The sequence below is a fragment of the Lepidothrix coronata genome, unplaced genomic scaffold (genome assembly GCF_001604755.1).
Source record: "Lepidothrix coronata isolate B3197 unplaced genomic scaffold, Lepidothrix_coronata-1.0 Scaffold127, whole genome shotgun sequence".
Taxonomy (NCBI): domain Eukaryota; kingdom Metazoa; phylum Chordata; class Aves; order Passeriformes; family Pipridae; genus Lepidothrix; species Lepidothrix coronata.
This window is the reverse complement of record NW_016690307.1, coordinates 2,179,596-2,192,714: the sequence shown is the minus strand read 5'-3', so window position 1 is coordinate 2,192,714 and position 13,119 is coordinate 2,179,596. Positions and strand designations below refer to the sequence as shown.

The 13,119-nt window shown below is 36.0% G+C and overlaps 1 protein-coding gene across 1 annotated transcript in view; it reads left to right on the top strand.

Moving 5' to 3' along the window:
- Positions 1–13,119, top strand: part of MMP16 (matrix metallopeptidase 16) — a 170,000-nt gene that overhangs the window by 76,135 nt on the left and 80,746 nt on the right. Inside the window, exon 2 of the mRNA XM_017826491.1 lies at positions 8,372–8,520. Coding sequence (XP_017681980.1) covers positions 8,372–8,520 — 149 coding nt within the window. The remainder of the gene's footprint in view (positions 1–8,371; positions 8,521–13,119) is intronic.

Sequence of the window (13,119 nt, the reverse complement as noted above, 5' to 3'; positions counted from 1 at the left end):
CTAAAAAATCCACTGCGCAGGCTCGAAGGGGTAATGACCTTTCCCAAATCTTCGCTCGCGAAGACTGGCCATTTCGGTTTCGATTTCGGTTTCGGTAAGCATTTCCAAAATTATCCCATCAATATATAGTTGGATTAGACCAAAATAATCAGCTTGCTGGTGAGGTATTGCAAAGTTATAGGGGCTAAAGATTCTAATACCAAGGCAATGATGAAGTGGCATAATCTTCTGGAGTGTGGTGAAAGAGCCACTTTTGACTTCTCTGATACATCACCAAGCAACAGTTGCATTTATATAGTGATTCATATGTTCTAAGCCTTGTCTGGATTCTTGCAATGCTGTGATGAGGAAAATCTCATCACAGCATCACTGTCTTACTTTTGCTACCTAAAAAGCTAGATGATTTTCCAAGGAACATGAGCCTTTGGCTCAACCAGAATTGTTCTGACTCCAGTTTCATCACTGTTTTTGTCATATGTGCACCACTTTGATCTGGCCACTGGTCTTCTGGGATCCAAGCATCTGAATGAACTCCACAGCTACATATAATGAGCCAAAGAAAACCATAAAAATCTAAACCCAGGAAAGATCAAGGATGTTTCATGTAGGACCACATAAGTAACCTCTTAGATGATCCATGGAGAGGAACAGAAAGAAGCACAAAAATCGAAACATCTGAGTCTTACAGGCACTGGAGGTTATGGAATCTTGTGGGCAATCACCGTATCCCACAATATGACAGTTATCAAAGAAGTAGACCACAATTCTTTCAAAATGTATACCAGAAGCCAGATTGCTTAGCTATCAGGCAGAGAGCTGCAAAAACGCATATATGTTCTTCCTTAATTTGAAATTCGTAAACTAAATGTGTTATTGAAGAGGTATTGTAGAAAGACAGCTCTGTCCAAACCCCTTCCCAAATGGCTTTTGAATATCTCCAAAAATGGAGGCTCCACAGCGTCTCTGGACAACCTGTGCCAATGTTTGACCACCCTCACAGAGAGAAAGTGTTTCCTTAGGCTGAGAAAGAACCTCCTGTATTTCAGTTTGTACTCATACCTGGGTCATGTTACTGGGCATTGCTGAAAAGAACCTGACTCCATCTTCTCCATTCCCTCCCTTCAGATATTTGAACACATAGATAAGATCCCCCTGGAGCCATCTCTTCTGTAGGCTGAACAGTTCCAACTCTTTTGGTCTTTCTTCACAGTAGTGATGTTCCAGTCTGTTATTCATCCTCATGGCCCTAGAAGTTTCTTTTTTTTTTTTGGAACATCTCATGACATATCTAGCCAGACTATTCAATACAGCGTTCTTATCCCTGCAGAGCACTTAATATTTTTTTAGAAGCTGATGCTGGGCATTCTAGTAAGATGTAGAGACAGTGTCCCTACAGAGACAGCTGTATGATTGAGTGTTTACATCTACTGGAACTGTTAGTTTTATTTGTGGAAATATTTCCACTGGTCTGGGTCTATGCCAGGCTTCAACAGAGATTTCTATTAGGGATTGAAGAAAATTTTGCTGAGCAACTGATAAATAAGGTCCGCATTTTGCAGACAGTTATAAATGTGCACACTGTTAGAGGGAATGATCAAGGTACAAAGAGTTTCTTTCCAGGCCAAGGATTTGTGTCGCAGTTGTTATACCACTAACTCACTCTTGGTACAGACAGTAGTGAATGAACAATGTCGATCCTGCATTTAGAGATGGGTAGTATCTAATCCCTGTTCTAAGCATATTTCAGTCTCTCAAAGACTGTGCTATATGCAAATCCCACATCTGCTACTTACTGGTAGATTCCTATCTGCCTGGAATCTGCAAATGGCTCTGGCCTGGTGCTCCCAGAGGCTCTCTTACCCCTCCCATTTCTGCTGCTTTCAAGCTGCATTGTTTTTTCCATGTGTAAGTGTGGCAGTAAAGGAAATTATTTAGAATATTTAAACTAAACTTGAATTACAAATGAGAGGAATTCAGCAAACAGTTTTGAATACATTTTGCCTTTTTACTTTTGCCACTCCTTAGACCCTGAGTTTGGTTCAAGTCAGTAAAAAGGCAGAGCTTCTGGCCTTGGGCTGCAGTCTTCATTCTTGAGTTACATCTCACTGGGAGCAGGAGCTCCCTTTTAAAATTATCTGTCACCATATATGTGAGTGGGAAAATTCAAGACTGCTACCTCTCTGCTGACATGCCAGATCATATGTTGGTGCATCTGGTTTTGTACTGTTGGAGGCGAATATAATACAATTATTTTTTGAGCTAACTAGCTTCAGCAACACTGAACTCAATGAAGCTGAATTTATCATCTCTTTTGGCCACTGTGGGGTCAATTCTGCTACTTCTCGTACTGCATCTAAGTATTAACCATAGTGCATCCTGTAACCTCAAGTGCAATTGCACAGACTTTTCTGAATTATTAAGTCCCTGTTACAAATTCTGTAATTTACAGTAAAAACTACCACCATTAATGTGTCTACAGCTATGCTTGTGCCACGTGTAAATAGTTTTATGAGAAGTTGTCACCAAAATTTACAAGAAAATAGGTTGGCCACTTTCTAGTTTAGGTCATTGGAGAACTAAATTTTACAAGTTGGTATTTTGACTTTTTGGCATGTTCATAGTGATAAAAAAGAATTGGTTGGTCTGAAGATGCTTCCTTCTATTTAAGATCTTTACACCCTGCTATACAATTTCCAGTAAATTGATTTGTTTGTGAGCTTCAATGTACTCTGAACAGTCAGGCTGATTTTTGGCTATAAGGATTGGTTATATCAACTTCTAACCAGAGGTACTAAACCAATCCTAACTATTAAGCTTTTTTTAATGTATCTTAATTCTTATTTTCATTCTGTAGACATTACTGATAGACACATTAGACTTTCCTGGACTCTATGTTCTTTTTATGTTCTATTTATTTGGAAGTATTTTTCTTATTAGATAGATAAAACACACCATTCTGTAAATTCACATCAGTGTCTTCTGTTAAAAAGAGAAAACATCACTCTTGATGAACTGGTGGCAATTAAGACATGAGGGAGGAAAACCATCAGAAGATTCCTATAATTCTCTGTGTAAACACTTCTGTTTACTTCTGGCTGTCTGGGTATCAAGTTGTCACTGAAAAGTCGGTATTAGCTGCAGTAGTCAGGTCTGTAATTAAAACACATCATTAACCATGATTATTTGACCTAAATGAAGAAATGACTTGGTCATATGGATACTAATTCTAGAGATAGCTTATTTATCCTTACCATAGTTAAAGCCTTCAATCGCTTTTCAAAATTACATCAGCACTTGAATTACTAAATCCTGTGGTGATCACTGTAAGTTAGATTCCTAAATGTATGCTTTTTGAAAGCATAAATCTTATAAATTACTCAGACATTTTAAATAATTTCCTTTATAGTGCCTTTGGTGGAAGTATATTAAAAAACAGAAGTCAAAATATTTTGAAATTATGAAATCTCACAGTTTCACTCAGTGCAGATAGGAATTTTGTTTGCAGATAAAATATAAAAAAAAAGAACAGGGATACATGAATAATGATATGCAGCTGCACTACTGAAGGTGTTTATGAAATTGTTTTAATCCATGCATACTTCATTAGACTGATTTAGTAAGCCTTCATGTTCATAGAACATAATTGTACTGTAACTTATGCTATGTACTGTCATTCAGGAACATTAATAATTTGTTGCTAAGTTTTCTTCTATCTTAGAAATCAGTAACTTCTCTGAAACTCTGATTATCTTAATAATATTCTTGTTTAATTGTTAATGAAAATATATGGGTTTTCTTTGTTCTAGTAACAGTATGGTGTCAACATACTGTTTTTAAGACCACTCATTCTTCTTAAACTAGCAAAGACCGGAATGATTAAAATCCATCAGTGTGTTTAGTACACTTTAAGTTAGACCATTCTTTAACCTTTAGATGAGAAAAAAATACAGTCATGTGACAAACTGCTATCTATTCCATAGCCAGATGATCTATACAGCATTGCATAAGCAGCAGTTAAAAACTAGAATGAAAAGATCCTTTCGTCATGGCAGAAAAAAACCCAAACGCTACATATCTAGTCAATGACATCCAAAATCTGGAAGATGATACAGCTCATGTGCTGAGCCCTTACAGGTTCCATGGACTCCTGCAGAAGTGGCAGGTCCTCAACAAACTCCTAGCATCTCTACAGATTTCATCACCATGGGATTCTGTTTATCATTTTCTTTACAATTATGAAAACAAGAGGTGAGGAATTATGGTTTTAAAATTTTAAAATGTATAGATAAATGGGACATAAGCCTTGAAGTTCAATTAATGGGTAAAAATATTTTTAGGTTAATTTTATTTCTGGTTTTTTTCTTTTTTTTTTTCTTTCTTTTTATTTGTTTGTTTGGTTGGTTTTTTTGCTTTTGTTTTTCTTTCCAAAATGAAATGTTTGAGTGTCCATGTCCTTCTGAATTACTTCCAACACTTCATCTAAACTCCGATGTTTGTTAGTTGACCAACAATGGGAATTAGCATAGAAATCTAGTGCAAGCAGATTTTAGTAAAGAAAGCTTTTAGCTTCAAGTTTTCAGGAGGTTAATGTGGATAATGAAATATGATTAAACAAAAGGAGTTTCTTTATTTACAAATATTAGAAAGAGTGACATCAGGAAGTTCAAATACATAAAAGGATGCTGCAGAGGAGAAAGGAATAATTGGTTCCCCTTACCCATAGCAGGTAAAATGAAAAGTTACAGTCTTAGATTTTAGTAAGAAAGATTCGACTCTAAAGCAAACTTTATAGCAGTAGCATACTAAAGCAGACTAATAGAGAAGGATGTTGTGGGACCTGTTGTCTTCCAGCTGTTTTTCTGTGATTATGTGAGAGGTACCATGGCTTTCATTTTGCTGCAGGATAAGAAAGTCCTGCCCAAAGACTTCACTTGAAGTAGCAGTATTTTATCTTCTTAAATTGTATAAAATTATTAAACAAATCACTGATTTTGGAGTCTGTGCAAAGAGTCTCTGTTGACACCCCAGATACGCCATATTAGATGGATCTGCTTCACTATTTCTTTTTTCCAAGATTGATGGTTTCCTCAGAATGAGGCTTGCCAAGATGACGTTTTCACTGCTGAAGTACATTAAGGCAGACACATGTCTAATTTCAGTAGAGGGGAGGGGGAAATTCTTGTGAATATAATTTCTTTAATAATTTACCTCAAAAATACAAGGTGGCAAGGAAGATCTTTTCTTTCATTCTTGTGCTCTGTCTGCCTCATTCTGTTTCTTCTTCTCATTGTTGTTTTACCCACCTATATATTTTGGACTTAAAGTTAAGCTTCTCCTCTGTAGTTCCCAGCATTTCTGCTATGCACAATAGAATCTGAGTTGGATATTGGCAGTCTGAGTCAAGGTCCTTCAAAATATGTTAATAGAAAACTGCAAAAAAGGATTTGCTGTCTTTTATTTTTTTTCATGATCCTTTCTCATAAAGACAAAGCACAGAATTTTGTAATACTAAATGCTACTAGCTCTCAAACATTCACCAGTCTAGAGGTCAATTTGTCTGAATTTTAGAAAAAAGAAACTTGCTTTGAGAGTGTCATCTGACTTTCCAGTATGTTGGCTGTATCTTCTAGTTGCTATTTTGAAGGCTGAGGGAAGACCTAGGTGGTCTACTTCTTTTGTTCAATGATAGGGGGTGGCTATCAGGCACCCTGTATTTAACTTGTGTGTAAGTCCTTTTAGACAGAGAAAGGCTATACTGTCCTCTCCTGCTGTTTCTGACCAACTCTTTTCCTTTTCTGCAGAGTGTCTCTGCAGTGGCACTCTGCTAGATTCCAGGTTGTTCTCCCTGCTCCACTTCTCCAATGAGCAGTACTCCCCGAGATATTTTTTCTGTCTCTCTCTTTATAGCTTTTCTAATTCATATCTGAAGGTTTAGCTTCTGGCAAATTTACTTACTTGTAACCCCATACGTCTGATGCCTTCAGTTATGCCATAGTGAGGATGGTTTTTAGTGGTGATGGGTGACCTCACAAGCCTACCAAGCAATTTTGTCTGCCCTTAGCACCTGAGAGATACATGAAAAGCCCTGTTCTGTGTCTGCATACCAAATTCTTTTTGAGGCGATGACAAGAAGGTAGCATAATTTTAGATAATAGTGACATGATATTCAGAATTTTTTTTCTTCCCTGACTGATCATTTGTTTTAATATCACTGACTTGAGAAGATGAATATAAAAATAACCCCATTCTTAAATACACTCATTGTAAATATTAATTCAAAGGGACTTTACACAGTACACTGAAATCAACCCACTCTGTCAAACTTATTTATTTCTTACTTCCATGATTCTGTTTCCACATACTGCATTGCTCTTGCCCACGTTCAAGCTCTATTTGGCGTTTCAGATCTATCTTCTAATAACAGAAGAAAGAACAGACTTCCTGTGCAAAGTGACACATAAATGAAATTATTTCTGTGGTGACCCAAATCTTGCATATAGCGTACACTAGTTCTCCCTTGAAGCTGAAAAGTGCAAGAAGGTAGGAATATATAAGTTGGATGTAGCTAGTGATCATAGCAATTAATTTATATTGGAAAGAAGAGCATTTTCCTATCTATTAAACACAATTTTGTTCTTATTCTGAATCATTCCTGTATATAGAGTTAGTGTGAAGGTGAAAGAGTTTAGGCTAGGTCTTAATCCTGTCTCTATCTCCCTGTCCTGGTGTATCTCCCTGTTGTGTGGAGCTCACAAACATTGTTGAGGTTGTGTGTCAACCACACTATGGGAAGGTAAACCTATTTAAATTAGAAATATCTGAACTCATAACCTGATGGTTTCCCCAATCTCTAATGCCAGTTTGATCTTTATTTTACACTGAGCCACTGTTCACCTATAATACACATTCAGTGTTAGTAAAGTGAACCTTAATAATCTTGATCATTTTCACTGTGTTTGTAAAAGGGGAGTGCACCACCACCATGGTTAACCTGCTACAGAACTGAATTGGGTAGACTTTGCAAGATAAACTTAAAGCTGAAAATAGCTACACAGTTTGGTGTTAGGCTGTGTATGAACAGTGTATATACAAACAGATAAAAACCTCCAAAGTGTTGTATGAGTCACAGAGAGCCTACAACACACTGTAAGGGTATAGGGGGTGGATAGCATTCATTAATGTAAGTATTCAGAATCTGTGAACTATGATGTGATATGTTTGAAAGAGGTGGCTGAATCAATTTTTCTTTTTTCTTTTTTTTTTTTTTAATTTTATTTTAAAAGAACAGATCAGATTTATGAGGTCACAAGTAGTTTGTTCCTGGAGAGAGTGAAATTGAAGCAATACATTTTAATGGAGCCTTGTAGATTGGCAATATATGTACCTTTCATTCTAGTGAGTAGTTCCAGCCCTTAGATAAGACATTTTTAAGGATATATCAGTGTTTTCATTGCCTCAAAAATCTTACACTGTGCTTTATATAGGCTAGATTTTGAGAATGCTTAGGAACATTATGATGCAGCTACTTGTTTATGAAACATTGGCTCAAGAAGACAGCATTTTTCAAAGGGTTTGTCTAAGTATTCTTAAGATAGTGACTTTATTTCATAAAGCTTTCAGTTATTTGGACCCTGCTTTCTCCCTCACACTTCTACACAATTAAGAGCATAAACAGTTGGCATTAAATTCATCTTGGTTTAAAAACGTAGTTCCTCTTATCAGGAAGTTTTCTCTAAGTGGGGGCAGAGTCTGCTATTTCGCTATCTCCTGGACACCTGCTTTGCCTATAAGTATGTGATTTTGATATTCTTCTCAGAAAGCTCAATGTCTCCCTACCCTCTCTTTTGTATTCTTTGAGAGACAATAACAATATAGTGTAACTGTGTGAGAGCCATTGTGGATTTATTATTGTAGATGGTGAATATTGTTATGTGCCCTGTGGGCAGTCAATTTTATGTGGCATATATTGTAGATTTATATTTTATCTGCTTAAAACATTTCTTGAAATGCTTAGAGCCAGGGTTAGGTGCTTAAGTTGTAACTTCAAATAAAATAAATACATTAAATAAATAATTGAAGCAGGCAGTTTAAGATAATAAAGAGAGCTGGCTCCTGGGTAGAAAACACTGCAAGACTTAAAACAATGGAATCTTTAATAAAGAATATGAAATAAAAGCCCAAAAAATTTCTTATCTGCAAATAATAAAAAACAAACAAACAAACAAAACAAAACAAAACACAAACACCCAAAGTAACAGGGCTTGTACTTTGTGAATTAGAAGCTTCATTATATATGATATAAAGCTAATTACTAGGGAGCATTTTTTTACCTCTAATTTCTATTTAATAGCCACTGCACTTGTCATTGCAGGTATGGTTACAAAAGTATGGCTACCTTCCACCAACTGACCCCCGAATGTCGGTGTTGCGCTCTGCAGAAACCATGCAATCAGCTATAGCTGCCATGCAGCAGTTCTATGGCATTAATATGACAGGAAAAGTGGACAGGAACACAATTGAGTAAGTAACCAGTACTGAACTGCTCTTGACTTTTCTGTTTCAAGAAGGGTAAAATAGAATTGGGAAACCTTTTTAACACATGTAGCAGTGTAAGTGGAGTATCCAAATAGTGTTGCAGCTTCAGATGGGGAGTTAAATTGTTTCTCTCTGTCCTTGCTTTTTTATTTTCTTCATCTTCTGGATTTTATGGTAGCAGGTAGTCACCTGCCTAACTGCTGTCTGACTTTGGGCACATAACTGTAAATAAGATGTTACCGATTGCCTAAAGAAAGGGCCAAAAGGTTATCAGTGTGAAAGTGGAGAAACCTATTTGAAACTGGCAAGAATTCATGAAATGTTTCACAGTTGAAGTCATCTTTTCTTACTGGAAAATCTTTAGTGTAATTTTCTTTATTCTCATTGAAAAAAAAAAAAAATTGGCAGACTCCACTGGCCCATTTGTTTAGTGATTTCCAGTAACAAAAGATCAGGTGTGATCATTTTAACATGGAGTAAAATTGAATTAGTTTCTCATGCCCTTTTAAATTCTGTAGTTGTGTCTGCCTGGCAGCGTCTGATTTTAGTGACCAAATGGACACTTAGTGAAACAGAGTGAAACAGAGCTATTAAAGGACAATTTCAAACACTCTATACTATGCCAAATTTTAAAACTGTGCCAGGAAAGCTAAAAAAAAAAAAAAAAAAAGGAACATTAGTACGCAATTAAGAAAATGCAAAACTGTATCTGGGATTAAGACAGCAGGATCAGAGCAATGATCATCCCTCTGTACTTTGCACTGGAGGCCACACCTTGAATCCTGTGTTCAGTCTTGGACCCCTAACTGGAATAAAGATATTGAGGTGCTGCAGTGTGTCCAGAGAAGGGCAACAAAGTTGGGGAAGGGTCTGGAGCATAAGTGTTATGTGGAGTGGCTGTGGGAATTGGGGTTATTTAACCTGAAAAAAGGGAGACTCATGGGGGACCTTAAGACTTTCTACAGCTACCTGGAGGGAGATTGTAGTGGGGTGGGATCGGTCTCTTCTCTCAGGTAACAAGTGACAGCACAAAAGGAAATGGCCTCAAGTTGCATCAGGGGAGGTTTAGATTGGATATTAGGGAGTATTTCTTCCCCCAAACAATTGTTAAGCATTAGAACAGGCTGCCCAGCAAAGTGTAGTTGTGGCACCTAGGGACATGGTTTCATGATGGATTTGGCAGTGCCTTGCTAATGGTTGGAATCAATGATCTTAGAGGTCTTTTCCAACCTAAAATATTCTATGATTCTCTGATTCTATGATTTGAAGTGCTTGTTGCAGTCATTTCAGTTAAATTGCTATAAAGATTATCTTGTGACTTTAGAAAAAGTTACTTTACTTGAAAACCAAGCAATAACTCAATAGTACTGTCATTACATATCCAACATTTACTTCTTTGAAATATGTTTCTCCTACTCTAAAACGCTTATTCGGGGGAAAAAAAAGTCTTCCTTTGGTTTCTATTTACCACCCCCAATCTGATATGTCATCTTTTGTTATTCTTTTATGGTAAAGTAGCTGACATTAAAGATTTTTCTATCATTTAGACTTTAGGGAAGAGACTACACAAAATGCTGGCAGGACTGGAAAAATCATTTTATTCCACTGACACATACACTGTTGCATTGAAAAGCAATAAGGCAAAGCAGATTTTGTGGCTGCCCTAAGGGGAGGTGAGTTGATCACACATCCCTCAGTTCAGGAATTTAAAGGGTCTCAGAACATGCAGTGCAATAGCAGGAAACACCTTGTGAGATAGCCATGCTCAAAAGTATGTTTATGGTCCAATCCGCAGGGTGAAGAGACTGGGCTCTTTGTGCAGCTTCAGTGATTGATCTTTGAGGGAGGGTTCTGCTATACCAGTCACTAGTACCCTTTTAAAGACACATTGATAGCAGCTTTGTAAGAGACAATATATTTCACTAAAAGTAAAATAGTCTGTTCACAGCAGTACAGAGAAGACAGGAAGTGGTAGCCTAAGGAAAAGCAGAGGACATCTCTTAGTTTAGAACATCAGCTAAAGAATTTAAAAAAACCCAAACCGACCCAAAACTTTAATTTCAAATGGAAGTGGTTTATGTTTGCTAATTACACTTTTTGGCAAACAAGTTTTTCTTCACTTCTTTTGCTATATAAGTGATGAAGAAATGCATCTATTAAGCAGTCAAAACCATTAATTTTATAAACTAGTGGATATGGAGTCTTCCAGACCTTTTGATGTATGACTTTCTTCTACAGAAAGATATATTAATGTGTTGCAATTCTTAGATACATGTAACTCATGCTGGATGAATGTTGCATTCACTTACATATTTAGAGTTGCATTAACTTGAGTTGAGTTAGGAACAGAACTGATTTTTAAAGACTTGTCACACGTACACTGGTGTTGAGAAAACAAACAAACAAACAAACAAAAAACCCCCTCATTTTAAACTAAACTGATACCAGTAGTTCACATCACTGGATATTCTTGGGAGGTATGACTATATAACAAAGGGTAAACATTTTTTCAACTGTTCATTTATGGCATTAATTCGTAAATGTTTGAAATAATTTTCTCTTTCATGTGCACAGGAAGTATATATACTCTTTTGGCCAGAAATATGTGGCAGTTTACCATTGTTTCTCTGGAATTAGTATGTTATAATCACTAACAATGTTGTCATTACAAAATAAGGAATACAGCAGGAACCTCATTAAAAAAATACGTTCTCATCTTGTGCATGAGGATTTACCTCCTTCTCTTACGCATCTTGAGAAGAGATTATGAAGTGCCTCTGTGTTCAGAAGGACAAATAATTAAAAGAAGTTATAGTAGTAACTTGATAGGAACCAACTTTGGGGATATTAACAAAGAAATATTGTCCTACAGCATCATCATTGTCAAAAGTCTCCTGGGGGATTTTGCTGCTCTGAAAAAAGATAATCCCTCAATGAGCATTCTGGTATGCATGAATATTGACAGTAATCATCCTTCCTCTACTACTCAGCATTCATTTGTTTTTGTTATATTTTTAATGTTTTTCTCAAGTGTCTTGATAAGCATGATGCATACTTATTTCTGGGGATAAGGAAAAGTGAGCGATAGAAAGAAATACCATTATATTGGCATAAAAATATGGGAGATGTTCTGAATAGAAGTACCATGGCAATGGCAAACCCAATGAAAATACTCTCTGATGTTTGCATGGAGTGACAGAGTATTTTCTGTGGTTCATTTATATATTACCAAACAAAATCAATGATTTGTGGAAAAGGACACTTTTGAAACTGCAGCCACTGTTGCCATCCTGGTCTTCCACATCCCTAAACCAAACATATTAAGTAGAAAAAGTAGGTTTTGTCTTTTCTTAAAGCTGCTATGTGTGTTTATTTCCAAAACTTGTTTTGCAGTTTAAAGGGGTACATTGCAAACTTCTTGGTATACAGATGGAATGGTTGTGTATAGGATGCTGACTAAATCTGTGCAATAATAAAGAATTCATTTTATTCTAATGTCACCCTTTATAAATAAATGGCAAATATGCTTATTTTAATGCTTAGAGCTTCCAACCAAGTTTACTTCAAGATTCATACTTAAGATGTTTACGTACACTCTCTGCTGTTTATATATTAACTTTCAGTCCAAGAGTAAATTCTGAGCTGTTGAAATTGATCCAGTGGTTTATTTTCCTAGTAAATGTTTTCGTACAAAGAAATATGCAATGAGAAGCCCTGAAGAGAAATCATCATCAGTAACAGGGCTGAAATACAATATCTTACATCACTCTTTGACTGTTTACTATTAATTAGCAAGTGTCAGTAAAGTCCTGCAATAGCATGCTACAGTAGGGAAAAGTAAAGATGTTTAGAAAACTTACCTGTCTCTCCTCACTAGAAATTTAAAGGTATAATTCAGTAGTTTTCTTAAATAAATGTCTTTCAATTTTCCAGTCACTAAATTAAGTTGCAATAACTCAAGTTAAAACTTGCCTTTTATTTTCATTTTTTTTTGCTATAAGTCTGCCCAAAATAACCCCCAAAAACCAACAACAAAACCATTGTGTAAACTAAGCAGCAATTTTGATTAGGGATAAATGAGGTGGGACATTTAACCAAAGGTAGACTTTTTAATGTTTTGATTCTATGTTAGACCCAAATTTTTTTCTGAAGGTTTATGAGGTAGAAGTTCAGTTTCATCTTTCACTCTACTGAAAGAGCATCCAGTTTTGCTGCATATTTTTCTTTTGATCTTTCTAGATTTTCTGTAAGTTTAAAACATTTAAATTTTCCTGACATATATAGCTCCTCACGATTCAAACTAATGGAACTAAGAGACGAGTTTGATGTGACACAGTGTACAGATAGAGAACATTAGTCACAATTAAGCCTCTTTATTGAGTACTGATAAAATATTAATTTTGAGGGGCTGCTGCATAAAAGGTTTCTGCAAGTTCAAAAACAAACAGATGAAAGCGAGCAAAAGTCATTACCTGTATGCACCTTTTTAAAACCAAACACATTTCAAAGCACTTCAAAAACATTTTGAAAAAAACATTTAAAAAAATTAAATTCCAACAAGCAATCAAGAACATGGAAGACCTC